This window comes from Scophthalmus maximus, chromosome 7, assembly GCF_022379125.1.
Source record: "Scophthalmus maximus strain ysfricsl-2021 chromosome 7, ASM2237912v1, whole genome shotgun sequence".
Classification (NCBI taxonomy): Eukaryota; Metazoa; Chordata; class Actinopteri; order Pleuronectiformes; family Scophthalmidae; genus Scophthalmus; species Scophthalmus maximus.
This window is the reverse complement of record NC_061521.1, coordinates 17,584,288-17,606,555: the sequence shown is the minus strand read 5'-3', so window position 1 is coordinate 17,606,555 and position 22,268 is coordinate 17,584,288. Positions and strand designations below refer to the sequence as shown.

The window sequence follows — 22,268 nt, the reverse complement described above, 5'->3', positions numbered from 1 at the left end:
TGGCTAAACTCTAACAAAAAATGTATCAGCATATTTGTATTCTGCACAGTTGATGGCTTCATTTTACCTCTAGTTTCCATTAATCTCCTATTTTGCACCTGTAATGTGGACACACGTTGCAGTGACAGATGGTTACAGTTACAAAAAGTCACCAGATTCTTTCACAACCAAACTTTGCTGTCTTGATCAGGCCCGGAGCATTTAATCTCTACTATTGAGCTTAATCCAGAGCAGATTTAAGAAAGTTTATGACGAAGCAAATTGATACTATACAATATATTTTGTCATAAACTCTTTTATTTACAGAAAACAGATATAATATGCCAAGAAAGAAGGAAACATATGGACAAATCTCACATTTGAGCTCATTTGACAACAACATGAATTACAGATTAGTCATTAGCATAATTTGACAGAGTAAATCTAACCATCGAGAAAACGTGCGTACACACAAACACACACATGCACGCAAGCACACACTCACACACGAACGCGCGCACACACACACACACACACACACACACACACACACACACACACACACTTGTTTTTAGTTTACCGACTTATTTTCTCTCTTTTCAGTTTTATTTGATTTAATATTTTCCTGTTTCACAGTTCAGTGTTGCTTTATTCAAAAACATGTTAATAACGCCTTGTATTTTATCTGCAGCTTATTATCTTAGACTTAACTCAATACTTTTATCACTTTAACTCCACGTTTAATGATGAGGTAAAAACAGGTTGCATGTTAAAAAAAACCATACTGCTCAAGCTTATGTAGGAGCAATCCTATCAAATCAAAAAAACAGATGACACTCCTTCAAATGGACATTTTCACAATAAACGGCATTCCCACTACATTGCATTGTCTGGAGAATAATAATACAATGCCAAATTATTTAAATTTAAGAAAAAATACATATTTCAAATTTGGTGGCGGTGGGAGTGCACAATAAGAACACACCTAGTCTATATTTCACTAGTGTGTCGTCTCATCATCACATTATATTTTGACTCCATCACATGAGTCACTATTTTCGCCCTCATCTTGCTGTACGTATGTTCTTGTACTGGCACAGAAGCAGGTGCTTGAAGGTGTTCTTGAAGGTGGCATTGCAGAGGGCATAGCAGGCGGGGTTGATGGTGCTGTTGATGTAGCAGAGCCAGTAGCCAATGGTCCAGAGGGAGTTTGGGATGCAGATGGAGCAGAAGGTGTTGATCAGGACCATCACGTTGTAGGGTGTCCATGTGACAACAAAAGCAACCAGGATGGCCATGATGGTGCGCGTCACCTTTTTCTCCCTGGATGAAATACCCTTCCTTTTCCACTTTGCCACCGCATTCTGCTTTGTTACCTGGAAAATGAGATTACGAGAAGAAGAACTTCATCTTTTTTGGGGCAATTGAAGGCAGTGGACTTTGCACTGACAAATTATCGCCTAATCCAATTGTTGTGGTAAATGTGTATTTAGCAAACAATTATCTGTTAACACATCCATCAGACATGGAGCAAAATTGTCACTCATTTGGAGACGTGTGTCTGTCCAGTCTCAAGTATACATCAATTATTCACTATTCATTATTAGTCTTTTTAGCTCTGTTTTGGTCTCTACCAACTCCAGGGGTCAATGTCTTGCTAGTAAATGTTGAATTAATATAAAAGAGTGTACCGCAGGTACAGTAGGAAAAGTGGTGTTTAGAGCCAAATGCTAATGTCAGCAAGATAACATGTTCAGCATTCTACCTCAGCATGTTCACCATCTTAGTTTAGTGTGAAACGATGCTAAAAGTAGGTAATTAGCACTAAAATGTATAAGAGTTGCAGGCAATATGTCATAAACCCAAGAATTTAGAAATCAATGATGGGCACAGATGAAGAGTAGGAGGATCTCCGGACTTGCTCAAATTCATTCTGAGGTGGGCATCAATGTCTGCACCAAATCTGGTGGAAATCGTTGGGCCTTAAATATTGTATTAATAGGTTTAAGTTTGTAGGTTTTATAATTTGTGGTGTTTGATGAAGAAACAAACAAATTTACCTTAAACAGTGTTCGTGTGACCAAACGTTGCCTGTCAGCGCCGGAGTTCTGCGGGGAAGGTGGCTGTGTTTGATTTGTCTTTCTTCCAGAAATTGATGCTGTCCGTAATGACGCAGGGACAGCAGCTATATCTTTAGATGTTGATGCTTGGATGATCTCTGAGTCCAACTGGTCAGTTCTTTCTTCCTTGCAGGGGCTACTTCCATTCTGCTGCTGCAACATTTCCTTCTCCTTCCCCTCTCCAGCCTCCTCCTGAGATTCCCTTGTCACGGTGCAGTTGTTCTGGGTGTCACATATGTCCTCCTGGCTGTGAGAGTGGGCTGCTCCCAAACTGGTACCGGAGGTCTTCCTGCTGTCCCTCCTTATGCGGCTGCGGCTGGCCTTGGAGATGCGCCAGTAGAGGTGGATCATGATGGCCACTGGCAGGTAAAACGCTGCTATGGCTGTCCCAAATGTAACCGCTGGGTTGGAGAAGAACTGGATGTAGCACTCACCTGGAAGCACGGTTCTCCCGCCCACAATGAACTGCCAGAACAAGATGGCTGGAGCCCACAGGATGAAGGACAAGACCCAGGCTGCAGCGATCATCAGACCCGCCATCTTGGTGCTGCGGCGTGCTGGGTAGCTTAGTGGTTTGGTGACACAGAAGTACCGGTCAAAACTGATGATGAGCAGGTTCATGACTGAGGCGTTGCTGACAACGTAATCGACAGCCAGCCACAGGTCACACACCACCGCTCCCAAAGGCCAGTAGCCAATCACAATGTAGACAGTGTAGAGGTTCATGGAGCAAATGCCAATAATGAGGTCTGCACAGGCCAGGCTGAACAGGAAGTAGTTGTTGACGGTCTGCAGGTTCCTGTTTACCTTTAGAGAAACGATATGGAGCCGGCTGTCAGATGCTAATCATTTTTGCAAAACGTGATGTGTGTTTTCTCATTTCTATTAGATTACCCTTCTACACAGGGTTGCACATGCGGAAGTCGTATCTCCTAATCTGGGCATGCTTTTCAACGTGTCCACAGATGGATGCTGGAAACACAAATGATCAAAGCGAGAAAACCCAAACCTTTATGGAGAGCATGACCAGGATGTTTCCGATGACTGTGATCAGACTCAGAGATCCAGCCACCAGGATGATGAGCACTATCTCCACAGTCGTGTACGGACTTCCAGAGAAGTGGCTGGGGTTGTCAACACTGCTGACGTTCGTGCTGTGGGATGAATTCAGAGGTTCCATTCTGTTTCCTCTCGGTTTTCCTTCTCACAGATACTTCAGGCCTGAGTCATATCTGTACAATACCTGATAATGAAAAACATCAGGAAAGAATTAGCTTCTTTACAACTATAGTTGATCATTTTGATCTGACATCTTTGTGTCTGTGTGTGTGCATTTATGTGAACTCACAGTCACAGATGCAATATCATGTGTAATCAGCTGTTTTGTGTGTTTCCGAGCTCGCCGCTTGACGCAGGTGTAAAGGATGGACAGGTGGCTGAATAAAGACTGCCGCAGCTGTCTGACAATATACACCACATGCTCATATCAGGAATAACAAAAATTAAACTGGTTTGGATTTTTGTATATGTAAACCTGTACAGTAGATGTTTTCAGGAAATGTTACAGGGAAAGAAATTGTACATATGATCAGGGAGATAAATGGTATCAGATGCTTCTGATATGAACTGATATTGGGTCAGTATTATCTTAATTCTTGTATAAAGATATAATTGGTTTCTGTAATGTGGTATACTATCTTCACCTACGTCTTGTCTGACCTGAAAGTCCTAGCTGATCAAATTTAACTGATAGGTTGAACAATGTAACAAGGCCACCTATACCTCTGGTAAGTTCATTAAAATTTTCCGTTTGGCCTTGAAAAGTCACTAAATGCACTTTGAGGGTATCTAATCTGTGCCTGTTTTTGTTTTTGATCCTGCTGGCGCATGGAAGTCATTTCCTAAAAACCTTTCTGCTCCTGGTTGTGAAACAGGTGCAGCCTAGTTTGAAAACTGGATTTTCATTTAGGACGTATTGAATGTGTGCAAGTGTCTATTTGTGCTTATGAGACAGATGTACAAATACACCTAATTAGAAACCACAAATTCTCAAAGTCTAGAGATGGACTTTCTGAGGAATAATTTCTGTTGTCTGATTGACAGAAAAAAAGGCCTGTGAGTTATGACAGATTTCCTCTGGGGCCACCCACGCTAACAATCCAGGCACTCGTGTTGCTGTTAGGTACTTTGGATAAAAGCGTGTACTAAGCAATGTATGATATGCAAATGTTCTCTTGTGTTCATAATGAGTTGTGTTGTTAGTAGCTCCAGTCAGTCAAGCTGACAGCAAAACACCACAATTAAGGCAAAGTATCATTACCGTTACTATTACGTTAAAAAAAGAAAATGCACACAGCAAAACAATGTGATTATCTGATGTATTCTGATCAGAAAATCAATGTAAAGACACTTAGATGGGACTATGAGGGTTGTTGCACACTGCTGAAACCCTGTAAGTGACTCCATTAGACTACATGATAACATCATACTGTACCTGAGAGATGTTTCCTTCCTGCTTTTACAGATAGATGAAACTTCATTACAGCATCTCTAACTCTATCACTTACTCATCATAGACCCATTCTGGGGCTTCTTTGTCACAAATGAGAAAGGGCTCTAGTGTGTGTGTGTGTGTGTGTGTGTGTGTCTGTCTCTGCGAAGATGTGTCTGTGTGATGTGATGGCTGGTGAGAGAGCAGGGGATTAGCACCTGCTCTCAAGCCCACCTTCGCCTCGTCCCTCCACTCACACTAACAAGACGGACCGGACCCCCCTTGCTGTTGTTCAGGGCTCCTGGAGAGAGTCACAGTGTCACAGAGTATTTTCTTTGACAGGCACAGAGACGTAGTAATTAGATCCTGCAGATGCTGCCTGCAACAGCTGTACCGGTAATACGCTTCAGGTATATACTCATCTGGCAAGGTGAGCACTGCTCTCAGCAAGTGACACAGTGAAACAAAGGGCTTGTTTGCAGAGACAGGAGCAGGTTTGGAATCACGTGTGAGTGCAGACATGACATGAGCACACGGATTCATCAAAGGAAGATTTAACGACTGCAGGGATCAAAGTGTCGTCGCTTTTAATTGTTTCATTGTAGAATAGATCTTTAGCTCATAAATGTATTTTATTATTTACCATGTCTTTTCAGGACAAGCGCGTCTCTGACAGGAAATCTCTTGATTTTGGATGTCTGGACAGACGGGACTTCAGCTTAACCAACAACTGCTAATTATGTAAACGTACAGTATGTAGCCACATGGGATAAAATTATCATGAAGCACTTTGTATTTCAGCATTGCTTGACATTATTCAATTCATAAAGGCAGCATTTGAAATATTTGAAATTGTTTTTCAAAGCAGTGTTCTGGGGCAATATCTGATATCGTTGCCCGAGTTAATCTAAGTAGCTCTGTGGAGATTTCAGGAAAGCACGTCCTGAATCTGAAGAGCGTGAAATTTCACATCGACCTGAGCTTTGGCCTCGCACAGCAGTGTAACGGAGGGAAGAGAACACCACTGAATGTACTGCAGTGGAGCCGGAAAAGCAAAAAAGAAAGACACAGCTAATTAACGGATAAAAAAATTATAAAAAACTGAAATGTAACTCATAAAGGAGGGAAACATGGAAATGATTACACAGTACGAGCCATACGAGCAGAGGAAGTCCAACTCAGGGGACGGGAGTGGTAGAGAGTTAATGAGCAAAGATTAACAAACATAACTTGATTTGTTCTTGTTTCGTCTCCCCAGTTTTCAGGGAGGAGCTGTCTGTTTGAAATCAAATTAGCCTCTTAAACACAAACACAGTGTAACCGGGGGGATTCCCTGGGAGCAGGGAGACTGGGGAATCCAGAGGCAGGATCCGCTGCTGGTGGCTGGAACCTTTCAGCTCGGGACAGAAATGAAGATAAGCATTTCTAGCGCAGCCTCGGGGGAACAATAAAACTCAGTACTATTCTACAATAAATAGAAACTCAGGCAGCTGAAACAGCATGTGGAGGGGCAACATTTCAATCGATAAATTAATGTATTCCATTATGTTCCTGGAATCTTCCTTTTGGTGTGGCTTTGGGTTTACGTGGACATTTTGTCAATATTTAAATGTTTCTATTTCAATACTATATATTATTGTACTGTCAACATTTGTCATATTTGTACATGACTCACGAGACTGTCTGACTTTTAGCATATTTTTTGATTAAGCGTTTTTTACTTTACAGTAGAGGAAAGATTTACACATTTAAAAGAAATTCACAGCACCCTGACAGGATTTGTGTGAAATTCAAAATAAAGAAAATGCAATATTCCAACATGGAGGCTTTACTGGTGCTTCAGCCAAAAGGTATTAACATTTCTTGAAAGTCCCTGATCGATAAGTTTGGATCATTTTCTTAAAAAAGTGCCCTTACCTGCAGCAGTTTGCTAGAAATCCACAGAGAAATGTTATCTTACCTTGTCAGAAGGGAGCGACACGGACGAGCTGTGTTAGTTTTGTCCATGTTACTGTCACTTCTGTGGACACACTGGAGCAGAGAGAGAAGCAGAAGGTAACCTGACGTTGATGTCGCTCCTCCTCTGACAAGAACCAGTGTGTGTGTGTGTGTGTGTGTGTGGGTGTGTGTGTGTGCTGGACTGACTGAGAGTGGGGAGGAGTTATGAGGGCTATTAGTAACTGTTGTGTTGAATCCCTCAAGCTAGAGTCACAAATTTGAATAAACAAGAGACGGAGACAGACAGACAGAAATGTGTGTTTCAGAACCATGGAGAGCACTGGCCTCTCCCACATAAAAAACAAACAAACAAACATCATTTTCTCCTGCACTACAAAGCTGTAGGCGATCATGAGGAGAGACGTTTGAGTTGCGGTGGCATGAAATAAAATAGTAGAGCACTATTAAAAAGAGGAATCTCCTTTTTCGTTGCTGCGGGACGTTAACCTTTAAGCCTCTGCTGTTTTGACCTTTTAACCAAACCGGTGACGCAGTCTACCCCAGTTGGTGGATGACCTTACTTTGATGGAATTATCACAGACAATAATGGACCTTATCCACAAAACAATTTTCCAAATGTAAGGAGGAGCGTGCCATGAAACAGGCCTGAGCTGGGCATGTTTGCATTTTCCCAGAGAAAATATTGTAATCCTGTCATGGTCTTATAGCACAGAGATCACATCGACATTGCTCCGTTAGAGGATTTTCTGAAACAGAAAAGTTTGGTATTTATTTTAAACTAATTTCTTATTTTGATATGGTGTTTATGTGGAAAACTGAATTTGTGTGCCCATGAGCCAGGAGCTTCACTTCCGCTGTTTCACCATTTGTCACAAACACAAATCAATATGAGGCTCTCTGTCTCCACGACGTGTGCGTGTTTGCTTTCCTGTCCCATAGAAGGTCTGAGGACACTGTAGGCTCTTGGCATGTATTATAATTTCTAGTAAACTGAAGTTAATTAACATTTATTGAACTAGGCTCAGATAATGAGGATAAGTAACATACGAATGGTAAAATAGTTAAAGGAATTGTTTTGGAAAAAACACGTATTCGCTTTCTTGCTGAGAATTATTTGAGACCATTGATTCCACTGTCAAGTCTATACAATAAAAATAGAGCTACAGTCAAGGGAACACATCAGACAGTAAGTTTGTAATGCAACCACATGAGAAGTTGGGTACCACATGTGTATGGCACAGTGACATATTTTACACTATTTTAAAACATAACTAGAGAACTGTTTTCGTGATGCTTCCTCCAGGCAGTTTCTCGTGTGGTTTCAAAGCTTGACACTGAATGTATAATTCATGGGGGTCATGCAGTCGAGTCTAGTCCTCGCTGGCCACTGGCATTTGCTTTGCATGGTAACAACATATGTGCGAATGGGCTGGTTAAAAGTCTCAGTTTCATCAAAAGCTTCATTTTTTGTTTTGCTGTGTGAGTTATGGACAGGGTTTTTTTAGTGGAGTTGCACACAAGCTGACCCAAGATCAGACGGCCAACAGAGACTGTTGTGTATACATTCATGAAAGTCTGAGGAAGACAAAAAGAAACCATAGAGGATGCACTGCTTCAGGGCACATCATGTATATTATTCCACGGCACCATGAGTGATAAAAGCCATCAGTCCTTGCACACATGCACACACACAAACTGCCCATTCACACAAATCGCTTCTCTCATCATTACTTTTCTTCATATTCACACACGTTTCCTCTATTCCTTGCCCATGTGAGCACAACATTCTCACTCTATAATTCTTAAAAAACCAAATACATCTTTCAGTGTCTTCACAGTTAGAGGAGACCATTACTCAGAGTATTAGCATCCGCTACTCTGCGTGCACAAGGAATAAAAAAAATAAAAATAAAAAAACATCTTACAATGAAGCTCTCTCCTCTTCTCTGTATGAAGAAAAAGGCCCAAGGCTGCAGGGAAATGGGGTCATCTAGTCAGACCCCAGAGCCGCAGTTTGAATGGAGAAAGGCCACACACAATAGCAGCCTCACATTTCCTGAAATTTACTGGTGCGTTCAGTTATTAATGAAGCTGTGCAGTTCATAGAAACTGTAACCGAAGAAAACTTCACAGAACAAGTTTGGCTTTTCAATCTATGGATTTATTTTTTCACTGTGCAGAATTATATACTACATCTTGTGCTAACAGGCAAATGTTGATGAAACTTAGACATTTACTGTACTTTCTCCTCAGGATCTGGAGCAGAATGTGACCTTGTAATCTCTTCTGATGTCTTAAGTAATTCAATATTGTGTCCGATTGGGATTTGGGCCTCCTGGATTCTGGTCAAATACTGGCACAGATATTAACTCGAAATTGATTAGCTTTTGTTTCTCCTACATTACCATTATAGGTCACAGAGATTGACATCCTTTTTTAAAGAAAAATGAATAACCTGCAAAACACAAAGCAAGATGTAACCATAGTTACCACTAATTGTCAAAGGCTGTTCTAACCATCTGGATGAAAACAACATTCCCTTTGCTGTATGATAAAATTAAGATTTATTCTTGCTTATTTTGTATGAAACAAGATAAAACATATATTTTTTTAATGAAAATACAATGCAACAAAAAGTAATAGACAACAAAGACATATAACTAAAAATACAATTTGTAAAATGTTCTTGCATGTTGTAATAATCTGAATTTTCTCATACATAAAGTCAAGTGATTTACGTATGTTTTTCATTCAAAAGCTTGCTCAATAATTTTTGCTTTTATGCTTCGGTAATAGAACAAAACTTTAGAATGTAGGTTGACAGACAGCAAAAACGATTACCAAAATAGAAATACTCATTCTGTTAAAGGGGTTCTCTAGCAATTTACAAGGGACAGATATTTTTTTTAAAAGGATAAAAAACATGGGATCCTAGATTCCGGACAATGCAGGTCAATAACATCTTTCTAAATGCCAACTTTACAAAAAAAAAAGCTAAATAATAATTATTTAAAAAACAACAACATGCAGTTTTATTCTTGTTCAGGTTAAATACCAATGTCTGTCCAAACATAGTTGTAACCACCTCACTAACACATAAAACAACAGATGCATGGGATTGTATCATTAGTGTGTATTGTATTGTAATGTATTCAAAGGTCACATGAAATGACCACTGGTCATGTCTCTTGTTGTTTCATAACTCTGCTGCCATCTGGAGGACTGATGTAAGACTTCATCAACTTATACATGATATATAGTCTCGTCCTCTTCACAGACATTGATGTGGAACACATTTTGGCCTGTACTGCATTAACACAGAGAGAGTGAAAATAAATTAAAAGCCTAACAAACACAGCGAAAGTGTCTGGATGTGAAAACTTAATGCTAATTAAAAAAATCTCAACCCAAAACTTAAAAATGGAAACCATAGGCAGTCGCTAAAAGAATAAAAATGTTATACAGTTCCACTGAGAGTAAAGAGTATGATTTTCATGTCATTAATGTTTTGCCTGATGGCCTCTTGTCTCATGCACAAGAAAACTTTCCATATCCCACTAATGTCAACTAGGGGAAAAAAATATGGCACTGGTTTACATATTGCTGGGGCCATCTGCAAATTGCATGCAAAGTGAGGAGATGAATTCTGACCACAACTCAATCCTTTGCCATCCCAATAACACAGAGAATATAATGGTTTACATGAGGTCAAACAATTTCTAAACATTGTGTGTGTCGCTGCCCGGCAACATAAATAGAAACAGATTGATATATTTTATTTCTTTTAATCAGCATATTTTCACCACGTGTCTAAGCATAATCATGAAGTAATTTACAAAATTATCATATAGCCCATATAAGAATTAAGAATATATATTTTTGTCTCATCTAAACTACTCATGTCAAATAATTTGAAAATGTTTATATTCATAATCTGATTATTTCAGCTGTATATTTGGCCCCAGAGTGCTTAAAGTTAAATCATCCGCCAGTCATTTGAATGCCTGGATGTGGTAATGGAGAAAGTCTGACCACAGGGTGTGAGCCTCATTTTTGAGCCTCAGCTTATCCTTCTGTCGTGTCACAGAGATGTTTAATGCTAAAGGACGACAAGGCCTTCGCCATCAAACCAACTGACCTTTCTTCACAGTGTTGTTTAAATCTCTTCTAAAGAGTTAATTCTGACATGCACTCTTCAACCCCCTTCTGGTCCCAGCAATGTTTTCTGTAAATTTTGTTGAGATTGTGAAGCACTTTTTAACTTTTATTTTTGACAAATACAAACAGATGTTTTTTTCTAATGTTATATCTTTAGTTATTCTGTTTCAAGACTTTGGATTCTCAAAGTCAAACATTTCAGCACTAAATATCTCGCTGTTTGAGCAGTTTATCTGGATGCAAACACATTACTGAGCATTCGCAGCTCATGACAGGGGCTTGTGATGCAAATCAGCAGTGACAGCACAGATGAAATATGACTTAAATTGATCTCTCTCTGTCTCAAAAGGTTTACTTTAGATGACTTTTCCATCCTCAAATCCCCAGTCAGTTGCTGGGAGGATCCCCCCGGTCGTTGAGTGTCAACACACGGTTTGCTGAGTCAGACAATTTATCAGCACTACAAAAATCCTCATCAATAGCTGGAGACCTCTAATGAAAAAGCCTGACAAGTCCTAACAGATCAAGTCAGTTCTAAGCTTTTAAGAAATGTACCAACGCTTTTGCACACAGTTAATTTTGCTTGAGGTTTTTAGTTCATGAAATAAAAACAACACATCATTATCATATGGAGCTAATTTGACTTAAGATGTATGTATTGAATGTATTAACTTCAATCCACCTCAACGATGATCTGAGTGTGTGACCCGACCGCAGAAAGGTCGCAAAGACTACACGAAGATCAGCTTTGAAAGAAGCTTGTTGCTCTCGCTCTGTCTCACGCGCATGCGCACTTCACGGCTATGTGTTGGAAGAAGAACAGGAAGCGAATATTTTCACACTCGGACTTTTGTCTCATCCTGCCCGCTCGCCTCCGCCGCTCCGTTTTCTCCTCGATTGATTCACAGTCGAAGAGGAGAGCCTGCCACCGCGACAGACACACTTTGTGAAGAAGTGATATCTTCGGCGTCGTGGCTGCGGGTGCAAGGGCGTGTTTGACTCCGAAGAGCCGAAGAGAACCGACTGCCTCCGCCTCCTCCCTCTCGGATGCTAGCTTGGTAGCCCCTTTGCATGTCGCTGCGCCCCTAGTTAAAGTTGCGTCGTAGACTCGAGTCTTATTCAGTGTATTTATTCGGAGGTCAGCGGAGAAGAAGATGGGATGTACTCTGAGCACGGACGACAAGGCGGCGCAGGAGCGGAGCAAGATGATCGACAGGAACCTGCGGGACGACGGAGAGAAGGCGGCTCGGGAGGTGAAGCTGCTGCTGCTCGGTGAGAGACACACTGGGGGGCGGACTGGGCGCCTGGTCGCGTCCGCCGGAGAGGGACGTCGCCCTGGTCCACCGTCTGCGGCTAATTTCCCACCTAACGCGCATCAAAGCGCACGTGTGTTTCAGCAAACCTGGACGTTTTACGGTTGAATAAGTTGACGGAACATGCGGCGCAGTTCGAGACGGTTGCTCGGGTTCTATTTGAATGGCACGGCGGTGGAGGCACTGGAGAGAAAAAAAAGTTGGAGCCGCTGAAGTTCCCGTCTTTATTCCTCCTCGGCGAATTAGAACGGCTCCGATGGTAAACCAGTTATCAGGCTACCGTCAGATTAGCTCTAATCCCGCCGCGGCCAGGCGCTAAACCGCTGCGCTAATGTAGCTCAGCGGTTAGCCGCTTAGCTAGGTCAGCGCCCCGACGCTAGCTCGGATCAGTTAGCTAGCAGGAAGCTCAACAACTCGTGAATGAGGTGTAATTCTCTCTCCCGACGAGGGTGAAATGTCCGCGGCCCGGTCGTGACTGCGTCGAACCGCTTCCGCTATTATAATTGGAATCAAAGCAGTCAGCTGTTGTGTCGTTGAATCACAGAAAACAAACACTAACGGCGCTTGAGGCCGATTCGCTTAAAAAAAAAATCAAGCGACAAATCTGGCTAACTGATGGAAGACGCTACACGTTAAGCTAATTCTAGATTCGTGTTCTTAAATGTTGTCGTCTTTGGAAAATATTAATAAATGTAGCTAATTTAGAGACAATACGCTAACCGACTAGTTTGAACGTTTCCGTTCACTCCGGACCTGGAAGAAAGACTCAAAATAATATTTCCTATCTGTAATATCTCATTCATATTTTTCATCATCGCCTTTTTATGTATAATGTAGTGATATCTCTGATTTTTGTACTGTGTGCGATCTAGAATGAGGTGAGCTGATGGACTGGGAGTCTTGAGAGGAAAAACACACGTGTGGTCATTTGAATGTGTTGACCAAGCAGGCAGAGGTTTGCACTCCGGTTTCAGTCAGGTACAGCAGGCAAATGTGTCCAGCTCAACTTGTAATGCATCGCAGCCGCGAGGACATGTAGTTCTCGCCCAGATGACATCCAGAGATCCACCTCCCTGCGTTGGTGTTGCGTCTCACAGATGTAGCCGTTGGATTGTCTCAAAGAAAGCTGCCTGCCACATCTCTCTCTCTCTCTCTCTCCGTTCTTCCCATTCGCGGTGGCTGATAACCACTGCTGGTGGTTTCAGTCAGGAAAAGTCGGCCAAGAGGTTGCATAGCAACCCATTCAGCTTGGCTGACAGCAGTAGGCATCTGTGGCAACTACTCACACACACACACACACGCACACACACACGCACACACGCACACACAACAGAGACAGTCAGTCCTGGGCGTCAGCCTGGCCCATGTGGTCCACAAGCTGTTTGGAAGATGCAACAGTATTTCTGCAGGTTTAACTTAATCCCCGTCCGAGGCAGGTCTGTGTGCCTGTGCACCGCTTATTTTCAGACACGTGACTTCACCACAGGCGTAGACGCCGTACAGCTGCTGAAGCCGCAGCGCTCGGTTGGTGTATGTGTTTGCGTCATTTGAGATGGGCCTGATTTGAATTTTCATGGTAGTGCTTTTTTTCCCCCCCTTCCCTGTCATGATTCCCAGCAAGCACCTGCATGAGACAAGTGGAATTGGCTTGTGGATCTATCATCTGATGTGTTTCACTTCCGTGTTTGTAGCACCGAATATCTTTTATACCGTGTGATTGTGTTTCCAGGTGAGATCGAGAGGCAGCCTTTACCCTATGTGCTTATTGCAGTTTGCTACTTCCGTCAGGCTTCCCACTCAGGGTGTTTGCATTCATGCAGTAATCTGCAAATGACTGGCTCCTGTTTTGAGTGGGAGGACTGCCTCTGATGTTGACTGTGTATGCAAATCACAAAGATTTATCTTTGTTTTTGTGTCATTTTCCACTATACAGTAGCAGAGGCACGTGAGGTGCTGGCACTGTTTATTGTTTGCTGGGGAGATGCCTGCATCTCGTACAGCCTGAGAGGAATGTGTGTTCCCTGGTTCAGCTAGTGTAGCCACATCAAATATCATAGCTCAGTGACAAACTTGAACCATTTTACTTCACAGCCATTAAGCACTTCAGTTTTAGCAGCTCAGCGAGGCATGAACGTGTGTTTGGGAATTAAATTTAAGTGTTGTGATGTTTGCAGTACTATTAGCTCTGTGTTTGCAGTGTGTGGCTGCTCTGTCATATGGGACGATGAATTGATGAACAGTGTTCCTCACCAGGGAACCGTGTGTCCCTGTAGAGGTGCAGTAATTAAAATGCTGTGTGCTCAGCTGAAGACAGTCCTGGAGTTGCAGGAGAACTGTGTGTGAGACTGCTCACGGAACACTACTTTGGATAATTGAAATGAATGTCAGAATAACACCATTCTCCTTTATATTTCATAACTTTTACCTTTTTTAAGGCCCTATACAACTTGTACAGAGTGGCTCTGACTCTCTTCCAATGTCTAATGAAATTGGCCCCGCCAATCCGCAACCCTTTAGAGGATAAAGGGTTGCGGATGGGTGGATGGGAGCCTGAAATGATGCCTCGTGTAATGTTGTATACAGCACAAGAATCAAATGGTCCACATGAGATGCATTTGACAGTTGTGAGTCCAGCCAGTCAGTTTGTCCGACGCAGCATGAGTTTCTAACCCAGGGCTGTTTAAACTTGGTATAATCTCATTGACAGGAGGATCTAGTTGATTAATCCAATTGCACTGTGACCTGGCCAAGCCGGTCCTTAAGCACTTCTTCACCACATTGTGTCGCAGTGCAGCCCGATATAATACAGGTTAAAATAAATTAGATTTGAAAGGTAACACCAGAAATCATTAATTTAGGAGCTTGGCTGTGATTTGTTCTGTTTTGAATGCAGGGCTGCATCAAAGAATCAGACGAGGACAAAATCATGTGGCTGGAAGTAACAGTTTTTCAACCAACAAAGATCCTCTAAGAATAGACATAGATGTGTGATGAATGGTGTTTGTGTTTTTAAGAGATTCGTTTCTCCTCAGGTATGTCACCTGTTGCTGAATGTGAAGCAGAGTAATAATACAGAACTTTTGACAAAATTGAATGGATAGATTAATTTGCATTTCCATTTCTGACCAGTTTTTAAATTGGTACACGTTTGTTCACACCGGACCTAAATGAATGACAGGAGAGGCCTGATGGACGTTGATACAAACCAGAACGATCCTGTTAAAGTTTTCTGATACCAAAGCAAATACACAAATTAAGCGTCATGACAGAGAAAATCCTGTATCGAACAAAAAATATGTTAAACTCTATGTATGTATGTAGATCACTGTACAAACTGCCTGTTTGTGTGATTTATACTTAAAGTGACATGATCTTCATTACCGTATCAACTTTAATCTAAAATCGAATGTGTTTTATGGTTTATTTTAACCACATATAATGTCTTGTCCCATCTTTTCTCCGTTTCAGGTGCTGGAGAGTCTGGGAAAAGCACGATTGTTAAACAGATGAAGTAAGTGTGGATGAGCAACATCACATTTATCAATACATCTAGCGTGACTGTTGTTTGATTAGAGAATCACCTACAGCACATAAGTGTTTCAATCCCACTGACCCTCCTCAGCCTTCATTGAGAGCTAATGTCTCACTTTAATGTATGAGTCAGATCCCTTGATACAGCCGTGATTACAAGTAATCAACAGATGAGATGCTCTTCACACAATTGTGATGGAAATCATCCATTTATTCACGGTTTCATTTAACAACGGACCGCTAATTTTACTGTAGAGATTTCTGACGCCTCTTATTATAATCATGTGTCATTGCACCAAAGTTTTGATGCCGTGATTTTTAGGGACTGCTGCAATCTTTTTTTTTCTTTTTTTTTAATGAACATATCCACGTTACTTTAAAACTGCTGCTAATGTTTTGTCTTTTGTGTGCCAGGATCATCCATGAAGCCGGCTACTCCGAGGAGGAGTGTAAGCAGTACAAGGCTGTGGTCTACAGCAACACCATCCAGTCCATCATCGCCATCATCAGAGCTATGGGTCGCCTCAAGATCGACTTCGCTGATCCAGCCAGAGCGGTGAGCGAAGGGAAAACAAAGCTGGCATTTACAGTTGTCTTAGCTGATTACAGGTTGTATTTCTGTGCTAACGTATACCCCATTGCGGTAAGGGCAACAGCTACTTAGTCATATGTCATCCTGCCCCACTGGGCAGTTTTTCTTCTCACTCCTTGATCTGCAGCAGGTCAGATGAAGCTGGTAGAGGTTTAAAACACTCTAAAAAAAAAGGTTTACTGACATGAGAACTGTCAGTAAACAGTTCATATGGTAACTGTGATAAATATGTGCTGCTGACAAGGAAAGTTACTTTTACTACTATGTAGATGTACAAAAGAGCTGCCTGTCAACAGGAATGAGTTTTGGGTTTATTGGAGTATTTTTATTGTGAGCTGCATATAAATACAGTGCAAACAGCTGTGTAGTTTTTTTCTTCTTTATTGTAAAGCGACTTCCGATTCGTTTAGCAAATCAGATTTTTTCCCGTGGAATAACAAAAGGCTTAGTCATTGCCTCAGCGTGACTCGCCTGGCTCTTTCATCGTGACCAATTTTACACCAAAAGCTTTTTCTTTGCTGAGCTCCACTGTGCAGCTTTTAAAAATCTAATTCTATGCAAAGTGGTGACCAGATGACCAGAACAGCTCCAATAATTTGTCATTTTTCAATTTGTTCTCCAACGGGGCTATTTTTAAGTGGCAGAAATATTTAGAGAGACTTTAGGAGAAATTACTGCCCATGAGCCTTTCACAGATATATCGGTATCTGCGTTTGTCGATATGCACCAATATGAAGACTTTATTTTTTTAGAATAAACATTACAGAAAAGATGTGTATTTATCTTTGAATTATAGGTTAAAAAAAAATTATTTTCCCAATTAAGGTTCTGTATATTTGGCTGTATTTGTTTCTTTTTATTTATAGTTATTTATAATAATGGCTATATTTAAAATATCAAGCCTCAATTACATTTCTTTGTCATAGGGGTTTGATGGTAACATCTTCAGAATCATTGTCAATTTTTCTTTAAGATATATATCGGTATCCAATACTTTTACATTACACTTGTGGGGATTACACACAACTGTAATTTTATTTTTCTGTGATACAAGGAATGTTGGTTTTGAGAGCGAATTCAAAGTCTTTACCCTTAGAGTTTTAACAAAATGTAAAATTTATAACTGATAAGTAAAAAAAATGCACAAACTTTCCAAACTGACATAAATTCAGGTTTAAAAGTTGTGGAGCGTGACTCAAGTTTGAGCTTTGTCCTTCGTCTGCGCAGGATGATGCGCGGCAGCTGTTTGTCCTGGCGGGTTCAGCAGAAGAAGGCTTCATGACAGGCGAACTTGCCGGGGTCATCCAGCGGCTGTGGAAGGACGGAGGAGTTCAGGCCTGCTTCAGCCGCTCCCGGGAGTACCAGCTCAACGACTCTGCTGCATAGTGAGTAGGATGCACATACACAATGAGTAATTGTACCTTCACTCATGGTCTGCAAACTTACTTTTTTTTTTTGGTATTAATCTTTATCTGTCTCTTGACTTCTTTTTCCCTTCTAATTTTTTTAAAGCTACCTTAATGACTTGGACAGGATATCCCACGGTTCTTATGTACCAACCCAACAGGATGTGTTGAGGACCAGAGTCAAAACTACTGGTATTGTAGAAACCCACTTCACTTTCAAGGACCTGCACTTCAAGTGAGTACAACCACTACTGGTCTGTTCATGGTTCTAAAAGGTCACATGTGGCAGCTGTATATGCCTGTTAAAAAAAAAACGTGACTATCATAGCACAAAGTCTGATTGAATGAAGTGAAATAAAATGTGTTGTTTGCGCGCTGCAGTTATTTAACAGTGTGGTTCCTATTCTTGTTGCAGAATGTTTGATGTAGGCGGACAGAGATCAGAGAGGAAGAAGTGGATCCATTGTTTCGAGGGAGTCACCGCCATCATCTTCTGTGTGGCTCTGAGTGACTATGACCTGGTGCTGGCTGAGGACGAAGAGATGGTATAAGGCCTTCTGACCTCAACACACCCCAAGATTCTTCATCTCCTATTTTCAATGTGCTTATTTATTTATTTATTTTTTAATTTTTTAATTCATCTTTTGCTTCTTCTCTTTTCAGAACCGAATGCACGAGAGCATGAAGCTCTTCGACTCCATCTGCAACAACAAGTGGTTCACAGACACCTCCATCATCCTCTTCCTCAACAAGAAAGATCTGTTTGAGGAGAAGATCAAAAAGAGTCCTCTCACAATCTGCTACCCAGAATATGCAGGTGAGAGAAAGATATACAGACACTTATTGTGCAGCTCAGGTGTGCCGTACATGCAAATTCTGTACTTTTTATGTTGCATATGAACCGTCAAGTCCTGCCAAGTATATCTCATGTTACTAAGTGAGAGAATATCTTGCGTGTAACGCTGTCTGCAGTAAAATGTCTTAAGTCATAGGCAGTGTCAGAAATCCCCCACTCATTCACTATCTAGTGAATTCTATGTAATGGACTATATAGTGAACTGATCGGCAAAATAAAAAAAACACTTTAGGACTCGAGTAATTCAAACATTGTTGCAGGATTATGATGTTACGACAACAAGGCCAGCCAGTGGACAATCCCATAACATATTTGTTATATATTTCTTTCACACTTTGTATGAGTGCGTTTAGGTAAAATAAGTAAAAAGGACTTTGAATTGCCTTGTTTAAATGTAGAAATAAACTTATTTGCCGATGTTTGTTATGTGAAAGGCAGCTCTGCTCTTATCATATTATATTAATGCCACAAATTGAAGATATGTCCTGTGCCTGTCGACATAAACCAACGACGCCATCGAAAAAACACTCTACAAAACAGCTTTTCTAGAGAGCTTTCTGACCCTTTCTGTATTTATTCTGACCACAATTCAAATCTTTGTGATGAGAATAAGAAGAAATGGAAACATCACAGAGAAAAGGCTGAGACATGCTGCTCTTGCTAATCTATTTGTCATCAAGTTGTAAATGAAAAGATGAAAACGATGAGCGAGTGACGTTAGGTTTCCATAACATCCTTTTTTTTGACACGTTTGTTTGCCTCTGCTCTGCTCCGCTCCAGAACTGTGTGGGCTGCTTCTTGTTAAAACAATATGCCATTATCAGGGTCACAGAAAATTATTGATGCTCACATTTATTCAATGAGTAAATATGTAATAAATAATGATAATAAATTGTTGGCACTTCACAATTTCAGTCGACCCAAAAAAGTTTTGGGGCTGAAGCTATGTTTGGTCGATACTTGATAGTTTTTTTGCTGTGATTTATTTTAAGAAGATTACCCTGATGATATATCAGGTTGTCTTTGCTTGAAACAAATTTTTCAACAAAGTCTGTGTGACAAACTGGAGGTTTGGAAAAATGATATTGATGATATATGATATAGGAAATGTAGGACTGTGTTAATGGAGCTTGACGCATACCTGAGTCTAAACATCAGGATCTGTCAGACTCTGTTGCTTTCATGTGTTTACATTTGTGACCACTTTGATTCTACCTCTACAAAGTGTCTAATGTTCAGGTTTTGATGAGTGTTGGAAATTAGTAAACTCAATTATACGCTTATTATTGAATTCACAGCTAAATATGCTGTTGTGCTGGACTACATTTTAGTGTAGCGAGATGTTTCTCATTTCTTGTCCTCATTTACAAACTTACAAAATATAATTTGATCCAGTATAATGCTACATTTAACTATAAACTCATAAAAGTATAATTAATGAAACCCTCTGACAGGCATCATAAAAGTAGGCTTTGTAGAAGAACACTTGTACCAAGTGTAGGTTCAAAATATCTATTTTTGTCAAATTTCACAGTAAAAGTTTTCCCCTCCTGATTGCGTCCTCCTCTCTGTGCTCTCTCCTTTAGGGTCCAACACTTACGAGGAGGCAGCCGCTTACATCCAGTGCCAGTTTGAGGACCTGAACAAGAGAAAGGACACAAAGGAGATCTACACACACTTCACCTGTGCCACTGACACCAAGAACGTGCAGTTTGTGTTTGATGCCGTCACTGACGTCATCATCAAGAACAACCTGAAGGACTGTGGCCTTTTCTAAAGGTAATATCTGCCGCCTCGGGGACAAACTGGATGAAGGTGGTCTGTCAATTTTTTTCTCTCCTCTAATCACAGTGTGTGTTTGTTTTTTTCTGTTCAGGCAGCCTGGTGGCCGACCCGACGAAGTGACTTTATTCAAGGGGAGTCAGACTGGAGGGATCTTTAGGGACCCTGCTGAGAATGTCACTTTTAACCCCTTATTAACTTATGTTCATCTCTAAAAGTTTCGAAGACGGTGTAGAAAAAATGTTTTGTGTAAAATATTTGTACAACTGTCTATGTCCGGGGATTTTTCACGGTTTTTAAAATGTGCTTGTTTTACCTTATTATCATTATTTTTAATTTTTATATAAAAAGGGGGGCCGTCACATTTTTTTTGGTCCACAAATGAACACTTTTTGTCTTCTTTTATTTGTCGGCACCTGTGCCTTGCATGCCTTAGTTGCCGTGTATTTTTTTTGTCGTTGGCTTAGATGTTAGGTTTTTGTAGACGTTGCCATTCAACTCTTTGCAAGCCCCCGGAGTCCATATTATCCTTTTTATTTTGTGATTATTTTGTTGTTGTCTCATTCTTCCCCCCCACCTTTTACAAACCAAGCAAGACCAAGTCACTCTGTAGACCAATTCACTCTGACTCTGACATACTGTGAGAATGGGTGTGTGGATTGCATGTGTGCTGCGAGCGGGAGCTTTTTGATTGAGGCCAAAAGCCTGTGTGACTGCGAATGGTTGTGTGTTTCAGTGTGCACAATATAAAAACAAAGGGACTTTATTCCTCTACTTGTCATCCTCTTTCAAAGTTTTATTTTTCTAAGCGACCAAAAAGAAGCTACTCTCTCTAATTAATGAGCGTACATTGTTGGTGCGCTGCCACAAACTGAAACATTCCTGATTGAAACATGAAGTAAAGAGAAGCTTTGAAAAGAGGATGCCAATGGCGGCCTTGTAGCAGACAGTAGGACCATATATAGATTTGTGTTCAGTGTATAGACAGACAGGTGGCTGGGTACAAGTGCACTGTTATTGATTATGAGCTGTAATGGTTTCAAGTTACATATCCCCCCTAGACCCCCAGCCCTCTGTTTCCATTGGATGGGGACATTAGTTGACTAATATACATGATTTTGCTAATAAAAGAGGTGCTGTGGTGAAACCATGGCAACTTACGCAACACCCTTTTCTCCCGTCAGTTTCTTTTTTTTTTTTTGGGGTATATATTGGACTAATGGTGATCGGTGTATACACACAAAAAAACTATAACCACATAGCTGAGCTCTGTATTAGTCAATACATTTTAAGACAGTAATGGCTACTCCTATTCAAAGAACTGCTCAAGTCTGTTTTCAGCAACTAGCTCCAGCTCCAGTTCCTCCAGCGTAAATTGAACTGCTGGTGCGAGAGAGTCCTACTAGACTGAAAACTTTATTACTCACTTTGTGTTCTGCAAGTAAAACATTGTTTTTGTAAGGGCAGCTGCCAGTGCAGCTCAAAAGTAAATGGTTCCACCTAGTGGACACATTGAGTAACTAATAATCGTGACTGATGGCTTCTTGACGACTGAGGAAAAATCTTCTCACCATTTTTAATATAATTCACATAGATTGTGTCTGTCGTAGATGTATTGGCCTTATTTATGAAATCTCCAATGGAAATGCCCAAATATTAGGACTAATTAATCCTGATCCACAATGAAAAGGTGATTTTTCTACCAAGCTGTGGTGATTTAATAAAGCAGGCCCGTGTTCCAGAGTCCTTTACAGTATTCATAAGCCATCCAACCGTTAAAGGAATTAGTTTAGAGATAGTGATGGGATATCAGAACAACTGTCATACTCTTCTTCTTTTTTTTTTATAGATATAAACACCAAAAAAGATGGCAGCAGACATCCTACTAATTGGTCACAGCAGTGCCAAGACTGACTCCTGTCTTACAGACTTGGCTAAGCCATCACTGCTCAAGCACAATGGTCAGGCATTAGCTGAGAGGACCCTATTTTTGGGAGCCATTGTGTGATTTTAAAAGCTAAATGCAGACTTCATTTTACTAATCTCCAAAGCTCTCCTTTGGAGATCGAACATCATGGATG

General features: G+C 40.9%; 2 protein-coding genes across 7 annotated transcripts; one reads left to right on the top strand and one right to left on the bottom strand.

The window, feature by feature from the left end:
• Positions 1–279: 279 nt before the first annotated feature.
• On the bottom strand, positions 280–6,678 carry LOC118315894 (muscarinic acetylcholine receptor M2-like). Of its 5 annotated transcripts, XM_035643559.2 has the most exons (5): positions 6,551–6,615; positions 4,825–4,891; positions 3,109–3,342; positions 2,040–2,906; positions 280–1,355 (listed from the first exon to the last, which is right to left on the bottom strand). In XM_035643559.2, exons 3-5 carry the CDS (start codon positions 3,277–3,279, stop codon positions 1,044–1,046), a joined length of 1,350 nt encoding a protein of 449 aa, XP_035499452.1. In that variant the 5' UTR covers positions 3,280–3,342; positions 4,825–4,891; positions 6,551–6,615; the 3' UTR covers positions 280–1,043. The 5 variants fall into 5 exon arrangements, with proteins under 5 accessions (XP_035499452.1, XP_035499447.1, XP_035499450.1 ...); XM_035643554.2 differs by lacking the exon at positions 4,825–4,891 and having other exon boundaries at positions 6,551–6,678; XM_035643557.2 differs by lacking the exon at positions 6,551–6,615 and having other exon boundaries at positions 4,825–6,519.
• Positions 6,679–11,489: 4,811 nt separating this feature from the next.
• On the top strand, positions 11,490–21,354 carry LOC118315456 (guanine nucleotide-binding protein G(i) subunit alpha-1). Of its 2 annotated transcripts, none has more exons than XM_035642742.2 (9): positions 11,490–11,979; positions 15,489–15,531; positions 15,966–16,107; positions 17,371–17,528; positions 17,656–17,784; positions 17,965–18,094; positions 18,213–18,366; positions 19,992–20,184; positions 20,282–21,354. In XM_035642742.2, the coding sequence occupies exons 1-8, from the start codon at positions 11,862–11,864 to the stop codon at positions 20,180–20,182; spliced, it is 1,065 nt and encodes a 354-aa protein (XP_035498635.1). In that variant the 5' UTR covers positions 11,490–11,861; the 3' UTR covers positions 20,183–20,184; positions 20,282–21,354. The 2 variants fall into 2 exon arrangements, with proteins under 2 accessions (XP_035498635.1, XP_035498636.1); XM_035642743.2 differs by lacking the exon at positions 11,490–11,979 and adding an exon at positions 12,136–12,279.
• The last annotated feature ends 914 nt before the right edge of the window (positions 21,355–22,268 follow it).

Excerpts from the sequence above, each read along its gene's own strand:
- LOC118315894 (XM_035643554.2), bottom strand. The coding sequence starts at position 3,279 with ATGGAACCTCTGAATTCATCCCACAGCACGAACGTCAGCAGTGTTGAC. Across the intron at positions 2,907-3,108 it reads TGGTCATGCTCTCCATAAAG|GTAAACAGGAACCTGCAGAC; the intron begins GTTTGGGTTTTC and ends GTTTCTCTAAAG. Across the intron at positions 1,356-2,039 it reads TCACACGAACACTGTTTAAG|GTAACAAAGCAGAATGCGGT; the intron begins GTAAATTTGTTT and ends CTCATTTTCCAG.
- LOC118315456 (XM_035642742.2), top strand. The coding sequence starts at position 11,862 with ATGGGATGTACTCTGAGCACGGACGACAAGGCGGCGCAGGAGCGGAGC. Across the intron at positions 15,532-15,965 it reads ACGATTGTTAAACAGATGAA|GATCATCCATGAAGCCGGCT; the intron begins GTAAGTGTGGAT and ends TTTGTGTGCCAG. Across the intron at positions 17,529-17,655 it reads CTCAACGACTCTGCTGCATA|CTACCTTAATGACTTGGACA; the intron begins GTGAGTAGGATG and ends ATTTTTTTAAAG.